The 19,539-nt window shown below is 35.9% G+C and overlaps 3 protein-coding genes across 3 annotated transcripts; 2 read left to right on the top strand and 1 right to left on the bottom strand.

Annotated features, from left to right (window-relative positions):
- Positions 1-957: 957 nt before the first annotated feature.
- On the bottom strand, positions 958-4,317 carry zgc:172131 (uncharacterized protein LOC100002821 homolog). Its single transcript, XM_056467060.1, has 4 exons — positions 4,236-4,317; positions 3,142-3,667; positions 2,983-3,059; positions 958-1,615 (listed from the first exon to the last, which is right to left on the bottom strand). The coding sequence occupies exons 1-4, from the start codon at positions 4,243-4,245 to the stop codon at positions 966-968; spliced, it is 1,263 nt and encodes a 420-aa protein (XP_056323035.1). The 5' UTR covers positions 4,246-4,317; the 3' UTR covers positions 958-965.
- Positions 4,318-13,927: 9,610 nt separating this feature from the next.
- LOC130236833 (trace amine-associated receptor 13c-like) lies at positions 13,928-14,923 on the top strand. The gene has a single exon (XM_056467603.1). It carries the CDS (start codon positions 13,928-13,930, stop codon positions 14,921-14,923), a length of 996 nt encoding a protein of 331 aa, XP_056323578.1.
- A 3,653-nt stretch (positions 14,924-18,576) lies between these two features.
- LOC130235956 (trace amine-associated receptor 13c-like) lies at positions 18,577-19,539 on the top strand. The gene is made up of 2 exons (XM_056466485.1): positions 18,577-18,627; positions 18,739-19,539. The coding sequence occupies exon 2, from the start codon at positions 18,778-18,780 to the stop codon at positions 19,537-19,539; it is 762 nt and encodes a 253-aa protein (XP_056322460.1). The 5' UTR covers positions 18,577-18,627; positions 18,739-18,777.

The following is a 19,539-nucleotide window of genomic DNA, read 5'->3' as shown; positions in this document are numbered from 1 at the left end:
CAAAAATAAAAAGGCAAAAACAGCAAAACAAACTACCCCGAGGGGGAAAACACTAAACTAGAACACAAACAGAGAAACAAACTTGACTGGGTTGGCTGGACGAAGCAGGGCTGGACAGGGATCAAGACTGGAACACATACAGGACTGGGAAATATTGACGACATACGATGACGAACTGGCACAGGACAGCAGACATCAGGAGAATATAAGCAGGGTTAAATTAATACACAACAGATGAACATAATTAACTAATAATGGGTTAACAAGGAGGGTGGGACTAGACAATAGACGGGAGAGCACCTGACACAAGGAGACAACACAAGCCAGGTGCTCACATTAAACAAGACTAGAACACGCAGCCAATGAGAGAACTCATTAACCGAGTGTTCGTATGACAAGACACAAAGCACACAACAAAAGCACGCGACTAATGTAAACACAGAGCCACGTGCTTTGACAACAGACGCAAGACACGAGCACACGATAAGTGAACACCTTACCGTGCGCTCACATAAATGCAACGCGCATGTTTCATCTCAGCGCCAACCAAAACCGAAACCAACAAGACGGAGACGCTGAGAATGAAACAGCGCGATGCTGACGAAACAACACAAACACGAGTACAAGAGCGCGCGTCCCAAGGACGCGCAGACCCCGCGCGCCCGCATCAAGCGGGAGCGCGCACGGTCCGCGCGCACCTTTGATGACGCGCACCCAGACAATGACAAAACAAGTGCTCGACCCAAGAAAACTCGAGCCGAGCACTACAGGACAAGACAAAACAGAGCTAGTGTCCGGACTCTGCCACCAAAACAAGAATTTACAAGACCAGAGTGGCAGAACCCTGACAGTTGTTTTGGTTTCAAAATTAGTAATTCATAAAAGTTTATTTTTGTGTGAGTAAATGGTGAGAAAATGTTCATTTTTTAGGTGAACTGTATAAGGAAAGAATCCCTTGTCAGACTCTATTGGATTATGCACTCTTTTTTCTCAGATTTCTTATTGAATGAATAGTCTTCAGAAATGTCAGTACATCCATTTTTCCTTTTCATTTCCAGAATCATCTCTAATAGTCTCTCCACCTGAGAAAGATTGTCGTTGTTGTTGTTAAACGCATGACACCGTGATCCACAGGATCTGACCAGCTTTTGCAGTTGCGTGTCAGTGTTTTTAATGTACTCTGATAGAGATTTTCCTCTTAATTTCTCCTTGCTGGTGAACATAATGATGGTTTCTTTTACCAGTTCAGCACCAAACATTCTCTGTATGTTCTGAACTATCACTCTCTCTCCATCTGTATAACGTCCGAGCTCCAAGACCAGCAAATACACATCAGGTCTTTGCTGAGTGAGCTCTTTGTACTTTCTAATCTGTTCTTTTTGGTTTTTTAAGTCTTCATCGAAGAAGTCAGGGGTGTCAATTACCTTGATCCTGATTCCACATACAGATTCCTCTCCAAACTGGCACACCTTTGTTACTGGCACTGAACTGGCACGTGATTCAAAGTGCTGTTTTCTCAGGATGGTGTTTCCAGTAGCGCTTTTTCCACTTCCTGTCTGACCCAGCAGGACAATTGTCAAAGTGTTTTTCTTCTTGACAGCAGCTTGTTTACCCCCTGAAAAGCAAAACATATATCATAACAGGTTTACAGTTAATCCTAAGAATAATTTGTCTGTAAAATGTTTCTATCTCTACCATAAGGAGAATTAGATTACCTAAATAATATACAATATCTGACATCTGCAAGCTCAAAGTTCAAAGCCAGCGCTACATTACTGTTTTATGTGTGTGTTTTTAGATCTTACATGTTCTTGTCATAAATTTTGTTCACTCAAATAGAAAATTGTTTGCATATATACCATGGTAAAACACTACTTTCTTACTTGGAATTTTTGTCTTGTTTTTAGTCCAATTATCTAAAACTTTTTAAATCAAGAAGCATTTTCTAGACAAGTAAAATATATAAATATTGTCTTATTTTCAGAAACAATGTGTCAAAATTAAGTGAGTTTTTCCCCTAAAAGAAGCTAAATAATCTGCCAATGTGGTAAGCAAAACAATCTTATGTCAAAATGAAAAGCAAGATTATTTTCTTTTAAGGAAAATCTCACTTAATTTTGGAGTATTGCTTGTCTAGAAAATGCTTCTAGACAATGCTTCTGGTCTGTAGCCAGCCTGGTGAAAGGGGTGGACCTTTTTGCAGTTATTTGCCTCATTTTGAATTTAATTATGAGGTTTATGAATACTGCAGTTTAATGACATTTTAAGCAGTTTTCCTCGGTTAGAATTTGGCCATTTGAATAAACTAATAAATAAACAATAATAATATAGAGCTTCACAATTTTTATAGATTTTTCTCTTGTAAAAAGTTCCACGACTAACAATAGCCTGATCAGTATTAAAATTAACTTTAATAAAGGCCGCCTTTGGTGCTTCACACCCTTTTTTATTGATCAATTTTTGTTTCACAAAAAGGGTCCAAGATCTAGAATAAAACTTACTTGTAAAATGTTTCCTCTATTTAACAACAATACAGTAGATCAGTAGTGAAAGTTGACTTTACTTTCGTCAGATTGTATGTTTTCTTGCGCAGATGTTGGACTCATGAAAAATAATTGTTTGCATTGGTCATAACTGATTAGCTGAAGTCACGACAGCCAACAGAGCATTCCACATGGTCTTCAATGGGTTATTTTTACAATTTAGGATGGAATAGCAGTCAAAATAGGACAAATTATCTCATGCCCTGGCTACGGGCCTGAGTTTTTAGATACTTGGACTAGAAACAAGACATGATGTAAGTAAGAAAAGCATTTTTTTTTTGCAATCATGTAGGTTTTTCTCATATTATTGAGTCATTATAGTCATAGAAATGTGTATTTTTAAACATTTTTGTTCGTGTCTGAGTGGCATAATTGAAATCAGAAATGCATATTGTTTTAGTCATCTTTGTGCAAAATTATAAATTATAATGGACATTACCTGACATTTGATCTTGTGTAATTGCTTCTTGTGGTTTAGGAATCTCTCTTTCCACCAATTTTGTCTGATGTGATGATCTGCATTTAGGGAGAAACTATATAAATTAATGGATGCATTGATGAATGCATCGATGTATTAAACTGTGATTTTTAGTCTTACCTATCAGCATTGTGCAACTCAGGCGCACATTTCTTATGTGCAATTAGTTGTTTAATCACTTGACTTTGCTCCAGATTTTTGTTAAAAATCCACAATTTCCTTCCATACCGACTAAGTGTCCTTTCCAGGTTCTCATTATTTGCCCCTGCTGATGTGTTATCTTTACTATTGAACAGCACTACAACAGTATTTTCCTCCATTTCTATTCCAAACCTCTGCTGGAAATTAGCAAATGCGTCCATATCCCTCTGAGAAACATGGTCATGCTGCAGGACAAATAAAATCATCCAAGCACATCTAGATGATGTCTCCGTTAACCTCTGCATTATAGTCTCAGGCTTTTGCATAACAGTAATCCATTGGTCATTTATTTGCAATGATACCTCATCAGCATATGTAAAATGCTCTGGTAGGAAATGTTCAAACCCAATAATTTTATTTCCTACCATACACTTACACCAGCTGTTTGCCCCTATCAGAAAAAATGTTAGGGGTCCATTAAAGTCCTCCTCAGTGTTGTGATGTCCTGTAATATAATACCAAGGTTTGTTAACGTAAGTTCATGCATTATCTAATTACATTCATTCATTTGTTTTTCTTTGGCTTAGTCCTTATTTATCAGAGGTCGCCACAGCGGAATGAACCGCCAACTATTACGGCATATGTTTTACACAGTAGATGCCCTTTCAGCAGCAACCCAGAACTGGAAAACTTCTATCTGGAAAAATCTAATAATGTAGCAATTATTATTCATGTTATGGCTTGTAAAGGATGAATTGCTTTATAAACATATATAGTTCACATGCAGTTATTTATTGCATTAAAATGTTAGCTGATATATTTTAAATATATATTAGTAAATGCTAATAAAAGTACGCCCCCATACACAATTTTTAGTTAAAAATATTTACATCAATATGTATATTTCCTTTGAATCAGACTTAAGATCTTGCCTCCCATTTGTTACAGCTGAAATCAACTGTAAACAGCATCTCTGTTAGATAACATCAGTGAGTCACAGATGCACTCAATGGAGATTCTTTTGATTAAGCCTTCAATTTTTGAAAATATACAACAATAAAAAAACAACTTACCTTTTGACATGCTGAAATCATTCGAAGTTTCAGATCGTTTCAATATAAATAGACAAAACAAGCCAAAAAGACAAGTTCTAGTGAGACTCTGCAGTTACTGAAAGTGAAAACGACGTGAGGTGTTTTTTTAAAGGGTGGATCACAATTACCTCTTCTGAATGCTCTGTTGGTTAGTTGCTTAAAGTGATAGTTCACCCAAAATGAGAATGTACTCTTTCTCGCCCACAAGTGGTTATAAACTTTAATGAGTTTCTTTATTCTGTTAATCAGAAAATATTTTTGAAGAAAAAAAGATGTAAACATTGACATCAATAGTAGGAAAAACAAATATGGGTTTCCAGTTTTTATTTTATTTATTTATCTTTATGTTCATCAGAAGGAAGAAAGTCAAATTGGTGAGGAACAAGTGAAGGGAGAATAATGGTTTTCATTTTTGGGTGAACTATCCCTTTAACACTTTATTTGTTTATTTATTTATTTATTTATTTATTTTTAAATTTGAAATACAAAATCCAAATACAACAAAATGGCATTCAATTTTACAAATTGTGTATCACAAATGGAAGGCTCAACACAAAATAATATACAAAAATACAAAAATTGTAAAAAATTTAATGACAAACATTATTCAAACTAAAGATAAAATTAAGAGTGAAAAGAAAAAACATAAAAGGAAATCATCATAAAACAGATATCGGCTATGGCAAGTTATATGATACCAATAAATGAAACATTTTTAAGGCAATTTTTGTTTTCATTCTAGCCAAGGCATCCGAAAAGATTTTAAGTTCTTTTAAAAAAGACACTGTGTAACTATCCCTTTAACACTACAGCTATAGACCATTTCAATGTGATGATACCATTGGCCCAAGAACATTTCCTGCTTGCTGTCAAGCTATTTTAATAACTGTAGCAAGAGGCAATTCTACTGTATTATATCTCAACATTAAAAAAGCCATCGTAACATTATTTATCAATATGTGGACCTTTTAGGACTTTTGGGATATATGCCTATATGGTTACAACCAAATGTACTACCTCAGTTTGTTGCACAAATCTGCCATACACTTTTAGTGTATGATTTTAAGTGACTTAAAAAATTCTGCCACCTTACTGAGGTCCACTAATAAGTTGTTCAAAATATGAATAATATGAATCAGCACCCTGATCTGAACAGATTTAAATAATATTTTGTAGAAATGATCTCGTTCATTCACACCAATCAGCAGTGACTGATCACGTGACCACAAACTTTCAAATATAAACAATAGAATAAAATGCGTGTTTTGTAGCCGACTTTTTGCGATTTTAGCATTGAAATATAGTCGTTTTAATAAATATAAAATTTAAAAGTGAACAAGATATATAACCCACTTAATGTAATTTTCCTTTAGGTGGAGCTATCGCGACATTTTCTTCGAGAGCAGCAGAGAGTCAAAACTTCGAGCGGGAGAATCACCTCAGGCTTTGCTTTATAACCTCATATTTCAGGTAATCTACCAGTTTAACTAAAAATACGGCTATTAGGACTTGTGTTAATGTAAATTTTAAACGTTTATGCATGTTAATAAGCTAATAATGTCCGCAATTGATTGCACACGTGGGTTTTATGAAAATACCCAAACTGACAATAGTAACTGACCGACCGATCATCAAACCATGCTGTCTATTAAATAACTTAAGGTGTTACGAACTCCTATGAAGATGTACTCCAAATAGATGGTACTTTTGGTGAGACAGTGTTCGTTTCCCTAATTGTAGAACCTGAAAGTATACAGTATCATTTATCCACACATTTAAGGCCATTTAGTCGTGTATTGTCATCGGTAATGTTTGCTTGTCTGGTTTACGTTCTTCAAGCGCGGGAACACAGCATAACGTTACGTGGACACATTTTAGGAGTCTAATTTGGTTTATAATGTTGCAGATTTTTGTCTAAAGTTGTAAAATAAAACTGTAAACACAGTAAAAACTTGTGTGTAACTCACTTACTGTAACTTGTGTGTAATTTACTTGTATGTGAATGTAAAGAGGTGAGTGATAACCGAATATTTTATGTCAATTTTCTTTTTATCTGACAGAACCGCCATTACATGACGTCTTGGCTGCTTTAAGTAGGCTATTGCAAGCTCCTGTAAGGGTCCATCTATTAGTTCAATGACGGAACTAACAGCATGGGTAAGCGTTAAATGTGTGTAAGCCTTTTTAGCACATGTGAAAAGAAATATTTTTTATTTATTTTAAATTGTTTCCAGCTCAAAATTTAACCTGACTCCAATTTCAAGGGGTCATTAAATTTCAACGGTGTTCCTAATAAGGAATTGATCATGTTCTTATATGAGGAATGAATTTAGATATTTGACTATTTTAAAGGTCTCATCATTTCATTTAATGTGTCTTTGTTTACCCGAAGTTGCCTAACTTAGAGTCAGTATGCTGGCCAGTTTCATCTGCTCACGGACACAACCTAGATCTTCTCAGATTAGAAAGTTTATTGTTTTATTGTCTGACAATTTTCATGGTCTTGCCTCGTAGAATTCCATAACAGTTCTCAGGGTCTAATTTTATGGTGAGAGTTAGCCATCCTTACACTCTGAGGACAGTAAAAGTGCATATAAAAGAAAAACATTTTGTGTGTGAGGAGAAACAATATACATTTTATTTAAGCATTAATTCAAATTAGACACAAATATGTTTTGTTGTACATATAAAGTTTAGTTGAATAAGTTAGCACATATTTAAACTATTATGTAATCATTTTCTTTCTTTGAGGTTCCAGCAAAACAGGCCTTCACGAAGTTCATGGACCAAAAGGTTTAACATAGATGACAGAGGTTTTGAAGAACACCACACACATCTCCAGGTCATCCACCATATTGCAAGCCACGAATCAAGTAGGAAATTTTTTTTTTTGTCAAAAGTATAGTTCACCCATAAAATTGGAGTCAATAAAATTAAAGTTAATTATTCAAAATATTTCATTTTGTTGTTCAGAAAAGAAAAATAATTTAAATGAATTTTTGGGTGAATTATCACTTAACATATTGTGAGGTGGAGTGTGTAATATAATATCTGTAGAACTGGTGGCAAAACCCCCCAAAAAACTAATGATAAATTCTAAACCAGGGCTATTCAGTTTGGCTCATCTGAGGGTTGCATTAACAAATTAAAAAATGTGAGGTGCACCAAGTGTAAACCTCCAGTTCTTCACCACCCATTCTCTGCAAACTGCCATTGAACCAGCAATTCAGCAATGTATAGGACCTGTGCAAGTGTGTGTAAGATTTCTAATAGTTCTATATAATGTATTATATATTTGAGGCCTGACTGAAATGTACCTATATATAACTTTCTGACTGAAATGTCCTGCTACTACTACTACTACACACACACACACACACACACACACACACACACAAAGAAACTGTCTTAGATGTTTAACTTAGTAGTGTATTATTTGTATTCAGTACAGTAGACCCTCGTTATTTGCGGGAGTTACGTTCTAAAAATAACCCGCGATAGGTGAAATCAGTGAAGTGGTAAGCTTTTTTTTTTTTTTTTTAATACTTGTTCTAGATGTTTTAAAGCTGTAAAACCCCTCACTACACACTTTATACACTTTTCTGAGACAGGCACTAACATTTTCACACTTTTCTCTTGTTTAAACACTCTCAAAGTTCAAACCTTCACAGAAAAATAAGTCCAGTATTACAGAATGAAACCAAAGATCAAAACCTGTTGTCGGGCCAAACATTATTTGCTTTCAGCAAAAGGTTCATAAAGCTTTTTAGCTTTCGTGCCGATAATGTTAGCGTCCAGTGTAATGTTCTTTTTGCTGCAGTCATTGATCCACAAAGCTAAAGCAGACTTCAAACTTAAGGGGATGGAGTCGGATGCGCTGTGCACATGACAGTTGGAAGTAACACACATCGGATGTGCACATTCACATGTTATTTAAAGAGCCCATATTATAGATGAAATAGGGTCATATTTAGGTTGTAAGGGTCTCCAACAACAGTCTAATATGCATGCAAGGTCAAACAACACTTTGATGGTCTTATAATATGCATTTATTTTTACCTAGTTATCCCAGCGACTCCCATATGAATCGTTCAGCGATTCATTTGTACCCAAACCCGTCCTCAGCGCGAAGCTAATCTGCGCTGATTGGACCAATGACAGGCTGCTGCGATTGGTCGACGACACTGACAGGCTTCAGGGCGAGACAGAGTGAAATGCCCAGCAGATTATCAACAATATAAAAGTAGTCACAGTGTACACACGCTTCATAGTGGATTTTGGCTGCCAGTGGGTGAATGTAAATACAGACGATGGACTAGAAAATACTGACGACTAACTATTTTATCAAGCAAAAAGTCCAAGAACTGGCGAGGATATGTCTTAGCAGTCTACTTGCTCTTTTTACACACACGCACACACAGGGCCGGCGCGTCTAGAATAGAGACGGCGCGGCGGCGACACCTCCCTCCCCCTCCGCGTCCTCAGTTACATCCGCGATTACAACCCTAAGATTTCAACCGCGACACCCCCTAAAGTCCTCACTTTACAAACGGGTCCCTTTGATCACCCTTTGCCTAGAGCTTTACCCTATTCAGAGACACGCACACACACACACATCAACCTCCTAAGAGGAGACACTCACACAAACGACCGTCCTCAGAGGAGCCACACACACACACATTACACACACACACATAGCTGGCTATCCATAAACAAAGCGGCACGCGTCGCGTTTTTTAACGTGGCTTTACACGCGATATGAGAATATAAAGAGTTAACCTGATACAGCACACGCGGTTACAAGTAACAAAACACAACTAAATGCATAATTTGCAAGCTAGAGTAAACGAGGCAACAATTTTAATCGCACGTACTTACACTGGTGAAATGGGGGAAGAAACTGATTCATGATCCACTGATCCTTGTTCTGACAGTCTATACTGATCCTTCCTTTAACAAACTGATGAAGTCTTCTTTGTAAGCAGGTAGTTTCCAGAGGCTCTCGATCTGCTCAAGGCTAGGCTATATTGCTGATGTTTCATCTTTGGGTGAACTGTCAATAATCTCCATCTGCACATCGTGACTTCATTCTACCGGTGTCTGTGTGTGTCTCTGTGTGTGTGTGTGTGTGACTTTTTTCTGTTAGTGGGCGGAGCCGCAGGTTTCAAATCTCCCGGGCTTGCGCGTGCAACTACTTGTGTTTCGTAGCTGCGTCATCGCGAAACACCTAATAACTCGTTATCAAGACGACTCGTTTGAAGCACTATGAGTCGACTCTTTTATAGATGAATCAATAGTTTTAAACACTGTACACTTACAGATTTAAGCCTTAGCTGGATATTTCACTTCACTTAGAGCTGTGTGACACACTACATGGAAGGGCATTTTCAAAAAGCCATAATATGGGCTCTTTAAAATGAAATTATTCAGATGGCGCTCTGTGGCGCAGCAGAAATATGAACAGTGTTCTGAGTCGTAGCTGGGTACCCCAGACAGCCACCAACTTGCGGCACTGGTGTGTGTACCCTGATATAAATCTATGTTTACATTTCTAAAATGCATGCCACTGCATGGCGCAGTGCATACAGTGTGTTACCCCCTTTATGATGGTCTTGCTGCTGACAGTTCCAACTCTTTTTGTTTCTTTGTTTGAACTCACACTGCTAGTGATTGATTATGTTAATTTGGCAAGCCGAACGCATTCTGTACTGTACAGGAGACACGGAGGAGATTGATTGACAATGGTCTACAGTCAGTCAGGATGCAGATCACAGTGCGCTGTAAAAAAATAAAACAAAAATAAGCATGTGAAATTGCAAAAAAAAAAAATGTGAAATTGCGAGGCCGCGAAAGGTGAACTGCGTTATAGCGAGGGACTACTGTATTGCTGTACACAGAGTACAAATGAAGAAAATGAAAAGTGAACACGCATTCAAAAACAATTCATCACCTTGTATATTGAAAGGGACTGCCTTGATGAATGAAAATTATATAAAACATGTACCTTAAACACCCCTCTGTTCATAATACCAAATGTTGCTATAAGTAGTTAACCATGTGAAAAATTTCGCCCTGTGACATCCATAAACCATTGTAAATTCTGGCTGGATGAAGATGAGTTACTGCTTGGGTTGTCAGTTGAATAGCCCTGGTATAAAGTGTTTAGCTGCACAAATGTTTTAGCTCAACCAATGGAATCAATGATAAAGGTCAAGGTCAAATAGCGGTTCACTGTTTAGTGAGCATTATGGAGTCCTGAAGTTTAGCCACGAATGATTCATTTAAATTTGTCTCTATACTTTTGACTGTTATAGAAGTATTTTGCAATTAATAAAATTACACACTTCACCTTTACCAGGGTTTCCACAGTTACTAAGAACTTTTAAGTGATTGTTATAACATTTGGAGTTCCTGGCCTGCTGAATAATGTAAAAAAATATATAGTTATGAAAATGAATGTTTGGGTGTAAAAATTAGTTTACCCCCATAGATTAAATTGAATTCTACAGATGTTATTTGTTGTGTACATTTTAAAATAACTTTTAAAATCATAATTTAGTAAATAGTAAATATACACACTATTGGATATGCTCTTATTATATAATTGTTTCAGCTATAATATATTTAAATCAACTAGATTTGGAAATGGACAGGTCACATTTACGTATACTCATGTCATTAGTTTGGCCAGTGTGTGTGGAAACCCTGTAATGTGAATATCTTGTGTATGACAACCCCAGGCCAGAAGGTAAGGTAGGTAGAGACGGGCAATCAGCAGATTCATCATCTCTAAGGAGAAAAGGACCAAATCATCATTTAAGCAATCCTGTCATCATGAAGGTACGTGTTTAAAGAAATAATTGTCAAAGGTCATCCTCAAAGTTCAGCATCATCTCCAGTTTTCTTTTGTGACTAGTCAACACTTTTACTTCTTTTGACTTTGTTATTTGTCTGACAACATGCGTAATGCACTAGAGAGGCCATTAGTACGTGTTACAACTGTTTGGTGTCTTAATTGACATGTCATTTATTTTTATGTTAAGTGAAAAAAAATGAGGTGAGGTACAGCCTAGTCTCTAGTGTCCTTTGTGGTTGACAATGCAATAATTCTGTGAACTCATTTGTGACCAATCAGCACTTTTCTACTGGACGCTGTTTTTATGTCAAAATGTGTAATTCCCCTGAGTGTCTGTTAGCGTTTGTCAGTCTCATTAAACATGCTGTTAAAGCCTAACAATCTGAGGTGTTAGGTAAACAGACTTGATCTGATGCAACCAGTGATTTAACCTCTTCCACTGGGAATGAGATGGGCCTACTCATTATTATACCAAAACACTTGGAACTGTACAAGACTAACAAGCTTGTATTGTTTAGAAAAAGGCTTTGAGAATGTTTTTGTCGGCATAAACACATGACAAATAATATATTAATAGTTTACATTCTTATATGTATTGTACCATTAGTGGTTTATCTGTTAGAAACCAATACATGTTGCAGCAATCTGGTTTCTCTTTGTTGTTTCCTTCTTCCTTGATCAGGAGTTTCTGGTGCACTTTTTGGCCTTTACCACAGTTTAACCATTTTTTTGGTCTCTTGTGATCTTACGAGTACCATGTCGGGTAATAATGGCTCTGACTGCATATTTACTTGATACAGATACCAGGATATTTTTTCTTCATATAAGAACAAGTAGGTTAAACCTAAACTGCATTTCGTTGCCTTGTACTTGTACATGTGTAATGACAATAAAATTGAATCTAATCCAAGTAGAAGCAGCCTAGCTAGATAGAACTAGTGGCAATGAAGGCCAACTGTGTCACTACCTCATGTTGACTGGTGCTTGATTACACCTTAAATGGAGAACAGCCACTTGCAAACAAGCATGCGCTTTTTGCACCTTCATAAGGAAAAAGCTGTCTATATCTGCAGCAATCCCATCTGCAAATAGGCTATATATTTATTATCTACTGAGATGTGCAAACATTACAATTGTACATAAGAAGAAAAAAAAAAAACAGGCTAGACCTATATTTCTTCCAAAGTTTCAATAGCAACATTAATGTTCATCAGTTTGTTTTTATTATATAAAATAACGATGGCTTTAAGACTATTGCCATTATACAGATGTATTCATACATTAAATAATGAACAATCTTGAATAATGAATAACATTAACCACACATGTAGCAAAATGCTCCTCTCTACAAATCATCTTGTTGACTAAGGAGTGCACGTGACTGATCAGTTTTTCTGAGGTAATTTTTCTAACATAGTCAGTTTTAGGCATGGGCCAGTATAAGATTCTGACAGTACAATAACCTTAGATAAAAATATGATGGTTTCACGGTATTGTGATTGCTGCTCTAAAATATATTCTTTTAAAATGTCTTGGTGAAAAGCTACAACTTTTTTCCCCTTTGAACACGTTATATTTAATTTTGAGAAACTTTTGAAATATTTTGGAACAGTTACCATGTCAGGCTAAACGTTTCAAATGAATCATTGACTTCTGCTGTCTTCATTTGTTTCAAAAACACAGATTTCTTTACAATATAAAACGGCATCTTTGGATATCTTTTTGGCTGGAGATACTGTTGTCCTAAAAAACAAACAAAAAAAGTAAATAAAAAAATCGTACATATACCTTAGGAACGATATAGCAGAAATTTTGGTGGTTTTAAAACCTTGGCTTTTCCAAACCGCGGTATACCTTGAAAATGGTTATCGTCCCATGCCTAGTCGGTTTTCATTATTTTTTTTATATGTCTAGATTTCGAGTCCTGACCTGCAAACCTCTCCAACTTCACTTGTATAAATACTTTCTGATCCTAAAAAAAAAGCAAAAATGCTAATTAAATATATATTGAATTGTTTATTAAATCAAAATATTTAATAATTTATATTTGATTATATTTAAATTTTAAATAATTATATTTATTTTAATTATTATTTTCAGTATTAAGCAAATCATAATTGTTTTCCACTCATGTGTTTTTTAAATTCCACCCAGCCATATAAAATGTTAATATATTCTCCATTCTTAATTTCACTTGTGTCCAGCAGCTGTCATTCTGTATTTCAGACTGCTTGCTTTTCCATTGATTTCTTGACTTTGTCACAGACTTTTGCTGCTGTTGAGATCATCGTCAACAGTAATTTCTTTCATACTTTTTTTGGGAGTAATAATTTTATAATTATAATTTTATTGTAAGAGCTACAGAGCAATTCAGTCTTGTTTTTGTGTTATATCGTACATTAGGATATCGCTTTGTATGGTCCTTAGCATTTATGTGAGATGCAGGTGAGAAAATGACCTTGTGAGACCTTGTATTTAAGACTATTTTTCAAATGTTTGCATATAAGATTGTCAGTTTTTTTGTGCATTAAAATGCAACTACTTATAGATTTTTTTTCCGATAGTAAATTGCTAAACCTATTGCAACTGTGTCATCAGGACATGATTATTGGACATATTAAACAGCTCTATGAATATTTAACAGGTAGGTGGGTCGATGGGTGCATAATCAAGCATCATTCTGAAAGGGTGGTCGCTGTACTTCAAGTATAAAACAGTCGAGTCAGTGATGAGCTCCAGTAGGCCAAACTGACCAACATTCTCATACAGATTTGGAATAGTTCTCTTATGACGCGCAGACTCTTCTTTCATCAAAATGTCTAACTGGAGAGGGACAAACGCTGAAAACGAAACAATCCTATACTGCTTTCCAAACAACAACTTGTCTTGTACCAGAAATGTAAAACCTGGAGCCGAGTACATTTTTGTGTACATATTCATTTCTACAGTATCGGTGTTAACTGTGTTTCTGAACTTGTTGGTGATCATCTCTATCGCTCACTTCAAACAGCTCCACACTCCAACCAATGTGCTGATCTTCTCTTTGGCAATGGCTGATCTGATTGTTGGACTGATTCTCATGCCAGTACATGGCCTCAAATTGATTGAGCCATGCTGGTACTTTGGAGAAATCTTTTGCTCAATATTTCCTTTTATTTTTTATGTGGTTGTAACAGCATCTCTAGGTAATTTGATTATTATATCTGTGGATCGTTACATTGCTGTTAATGACCCTTTGAGATATACAACAAGAGTTGATACTAACAGAGCAGTTTTTTCTATTGTTGTAAACTGGGTGTTTTCCAGCATATATTCATTTCTTATTTTGTATGAATCTGTACTCTATCCAGAGAAAAACCATACATGTATTGGGGAATGTATACTTTTTATTAAGTTGGAATATATAATAACAGACGTCTTAGTCACTTTAGTGACCCCATGTTGTTTAATAATTTATTTATATATGAAAATCTGCTTCATAGCAAAACATCAAGCTGAGCATATAAATGCACTCACAGTCAAAAAGGTCAAGTCAGAAAAAAAGGCTGCAAAATCCTTAGGGGTTGTTGTAATGGTCTATCTGCTTTGTTGGATACCATATTATATAGCTGCTCTTACTCTTGGGCAAGACACCGGTGACTCCCTTGTAATTAATATAATGTACTGGATTTTATGCATGAATTCATTAATGAATCCATTAATTTATGCAATGTTTTATAGATGGTTTCGAATATCAACAAAATACATTATAACTCTAAAAATATTTGAACCTTCATCACAATACTTCAACCTTTTCATAGAAGAGAAATAATCTATTTTGTGGTTACATTAATGTAAAGCTAAAGCATGTATAAAGGGTGTTAACTCGCCTCAATTTATTTCATCCAAATGGAATGACAAAACTGATGTTTTCTTTGAAAAATGTCATAATTGTTAAAATTTAAGAGACACATACAGGTTTAAATAATTACAGAATGTTAATTTTTGGATTAACTATACTTAAAGTAGAATCTGTTTAAGATTGGTTTAGTTGGGATTTTATTTTGAACTTTGTTATGAAGGATAATAATGTAAAGTAATTAGTGGTAATTGTAAACGACCATGTGAGAGTATCCTACATAACATAATTTAAAAGTTAAAATACATTTAATTGCCTTTTTTTGAGTAAAATTAAATCATACAAACTGAATTCAGACCCGAGTTAATAGGTCCATATCAGAAATTTGGAAATGATTGCAGCATTGACTGTATTTTCCAGATGAAATCCAGCAAAGCAGATGAATTGTCTTTTAAAAGTAAATAAAAAATTTTGTACAACATAGAATCTCCTGAAATATAAAGGTATGCAGCGATGTAAAGATCAATAGCAATTAAAATTACATTACTAAGAGATGCTGACTCAAGTTTTTATAAACACTCCACACAATGTATATCCAAAATATCACCATTTTAGGGTTTAGGGTTACTTAAATGGCTTATATTGGAATCACAATAATTCTGTTATAAAAAATTAATGATGGCTCTAAGACTATTGCTATTATACAGATTTATTCGTACATTAAATAATGAGCAAACTTGAATAATTAACAGCATATATAGTAAAATGTGCCTCTCTACAAATCATCTTGGTGACTAATGTGTGCATATGACTGATCAGTTTTTCTGAGGTAAATTTTTTTAACAGTTGCTTTTCATCACCGCTAGTTTTTTGATGACAGCTTGGTGTGTCCTGGACTTTACAATTTATCAAATTTTTAAAAATCTGTGGCCACTGATAGCCTTCTGGGCAGTTTGCTCCGACACATAGTGCCTTTTTTTATCCGTCCCGAATTCGAATCCTGGCTTGCAGACCTTTCCAACTTCACTTCCTAACTAAATACATGCTCATCCTTTAGGCAAAAATGTCAAAAAATCTTAAAAATAAAATCTATGCATTCAGGAAGAAACATTTTACTTTTAATACATTTAATTAATATTTTCAGTATTATGAAGCATATCATTATTTTTTCACTCATATGGGTTTCTTAAATTCCATCCAGCCATATAAAATGTTAATATATTTTCCTGTCTTAATTTCACTTGTGTCTAGCAGCTGTCATGCTGTATTTTAGACTGCTTGCTTTTCCTGTGATTCCCCGACTTTGTCACAGACTTTTGCTGCTGAGATCATCGTCAACAGTAATTTTGTTCATACTTTGGGAGTCCAAAATTTTATTACAAGTTCATTCATTCATTCATTCATTTTCTTTTCGGCTTAGTCCCTTTTATTAATCAGGGGTTGCCACAGTGGAATGAACCGCCAACTCATCCAGCATATGTTTTACGCGGCGGATGGCCTTCCAGCCGCAACCCAACACTGGGGAACACCCATACACTCTTGCATCCACACACATAAACTACGGCCAATATAGTGTATTCAATTCACCTGTACCGCATGTCTTTGGACTGTGGGGGAAACTGGAGCACCCGGAGGAAACCCAAGCTAACACGGGGAGAACTTGCAAACTCCGCACAGAAATGCCAACTGACCCAGCTGGGGCTCGAACCAGTGACCTTACTGTGAGGCGATTGTGTTACTCACTGCACCACCTTGACAGCCTATTTCAAGTTCAATTCAGTTTAATTAATGTTTTTTTTTTATATAGCGCATTTACAATGTAGATTGTGTCAAAGCAGTTTAACATAGAAGTTTTAGTAAATTAAAACTCCGTCAGTCCAGTTTTTAGAGTTAAAGTTCAGTTTAGTTCAGTTCAGTGTGGTTTAATTTTTACTGCTGAAAGTCCAAACACTGAAGAGCAAATCCATCTATGCACAGCTCCCAAACCAGGCAAGCCAGAGGTGACAGTAGTAAGGAACATAACTTCACCAATTGACGAAAGTGAAGGAAAAAAACCTCAAGAGAAACCAGGCTCAGTTGGACACGGCCATTTCTCCTCTGGCCAAACTTCATGTGCAGAGCTGCAGTCTAGGTGATGGAGGCTTGAGAACACTGGACATCCATCATGGAGAACTGCAGGTTTGAGTAGGTCACCAGTGGGTGTTCAGGCTGGCCCATGGGATCAATTCGAAGACTTGTCTGTCACTGTGGTCTTTCAGGAATCAGTCACATGCTATCCACTCCTCCATCACCACCACAGCATCTTCTCATGATACGGCCTGGTCCAGGATTATTGATACCATGGCATCATTTCTTCACAGGTTTTAGATTGCATAACAGGAGCTGCATGATCTCTAGAGGCCTCGGGATGAGTATCCCCAGGTGGAAATAGAGAATAAATAAAATAAGTAGCATAGCTGCTGTTCATAGTGTATTTAAACAAGAGATATTAAATATCAATGCAAAAAATAAATTGATATAAAGTTAGTAGTTATATAAACAAACATAAAAACAAGCATCTAAAACATATGAGTATTTCTAACAAAATATCTTGTGAATTAAGACAGAAGTGTGTCCTACAGGTGGTTTGTCAAGCCCACTCATCTGTATGGAGCATACTTTTACATCAAACCGTTATGTGATGCACTGTGTGTATGCTTTACTAATAAGATAGGTCTTTAATCTAGTTTTGGGTCTGAGCCTTGCACATTATTAAAAAGGCTATTCAGAGTTTAGGAGCCATAAATAAGAAGGCTCGACTTCCTTTAGTAGACTTTTCCTATTCTGGGTACTGCCAGAAGCCCTGAGTTTTAAGATCTTAAAAAAACGGGTTGGATTGTAGTTCTACAGAGGAATTCAGTCTTATTTTTGTGTTATACCATACATTAGGATAACACTTTGTATAGTCCTTAGCATTTATCTGAGATGGCAGGTGAGCAAATGAACTTTTGAAACCTTGTATTTAAGTTTTGTGACTATTTTTCAAATGTTTGCATGTAAGATGCTGTCAGTTTGTTGTGCATTAATACGAAACTCTGAATTTTTTCTAATAGTAAGTTTTCAAACTTATTGCAAGTGTCATTACAAGTAACCATAATAAAATGGAAAGAACCCCTGAACTATTCTTTTTCATAAAATGATTATTAGCAGAGGACATGTGCTTTTTTCTCTTGGAGAAAAAATGCCCCTCAAATGAATGAAACTTCTTGATCGCCAACTCCCAGTCCCCCCTCCCCCTCAACCCCCCCGTTCTTCACTTCGTGATCGAGCACCCCCCACCCCACGCCCCCCTCCCACCAGTTTTAACTTCGTGAACCCCTGTGCTATTTTTTTACTGGATATGATTATTGGACATATTAAACAGCTCTATGAATATTTAACAGGTAGGTGGGTCGAAGGGTGCATAATCAAGCATCATTCTGAAAGGGTGGTCGCTGTACTTCAAGTATAAAACAGTCAAGTCAGTGATGAGCTCCAGTAGGCCAAACTGACCAACATTCTCATACAGATTTGGAATAGTTCTCTTATGACGCGCAGACTCTTCTTTCATCAAAATGTCTAACTGGAGAGGGACAAACGCTGAAAACGAAACAATCCTATACTGCTTTCCAAACAACAACTTGTCTTGTACCAGAAATGTAAAACCTGGAGCCGAGTACATTTTTGTGTACATATTCATTTCTACAGTATCGGTGTTAACTGTGTTTCTGAACTTGTTGGTGATCATCTCTATCGCTCACTTCAAACAGCTCCACACTCCAACCAATGTGCTGATCTTCTCTTTGGCAATGGCTGATCTGATTGTTGGACTGATTCTTATGCCAGTACTTGGCCTGAAATTGATTGAGCCATGCTGGTACTTTGGAGAAATCTTTTGCTCAATATTTCCTCTTATTTTATATGTGGTTACAACAGCATCTCTAGGCAATTTGATTATTATTTCTGTGGATCGTTACATTGCTGTTAATGACCCTTTGAGATATACAACAAGAGTTGATACTAACAGAGCAGTTTTTTCTATTGTTGTAAACTGGGTGTTTTCCTGCATATATTCTTTACTTATTATGTATGAAGCTGTACTCCATCCAGAGAAAAACCATGCATGTGTTGGGGAATGTATACTTTTTATTAGGTTGGAATATATAATAACAGATGTTGTAGTCTGTTTAGTGACCCCATGTTGTTTAATAATTTATTTATATATGAAAATCTGCTTTATAGCAAAACATCAAGCTGAGCATATAAATGCACTCACAGTCAAAAAGGTCAAGTCAGAAAAAAAGGCTGCAAAATCTTTAGGGGTTGTTGTAATGGTCTATCTGCTTTGTTGGATACCATATTATATAGCTGCTCTTACTCTTGGGCAAGACACCAGTGACTCCCTTGTAATTAATATAATGTACTGGATTTTATGCATGAATTCATTAATGAATCCAATAATTTATGCAATGTATTACAGATGGTTTCGGATATCAACAAAATACATTGTAACTCTGAAAATATTCGAACCTTCATCACAATACTTCAACCTTTTCATAGAAGAGAAATAA

This window comes from Danio aesculapii, chromosome 10, assembly GCF_903798145.1.
Source record: "Danio aesculapii chromosome 10, fDanAes4.1, whole genome shotgun sequence".
Taxonomy (NCBI): Eukaryota; Metazoa; Chordata; class Actinopteri; order Cypriniformes; family Danionidae; genus Danio; species Danio aesculapii.
The sequence above is the reverse complement of the archived record's forward strand: the minus strand, read 5'-3'. Positions and strand labels throughout refer to the sequence as shown.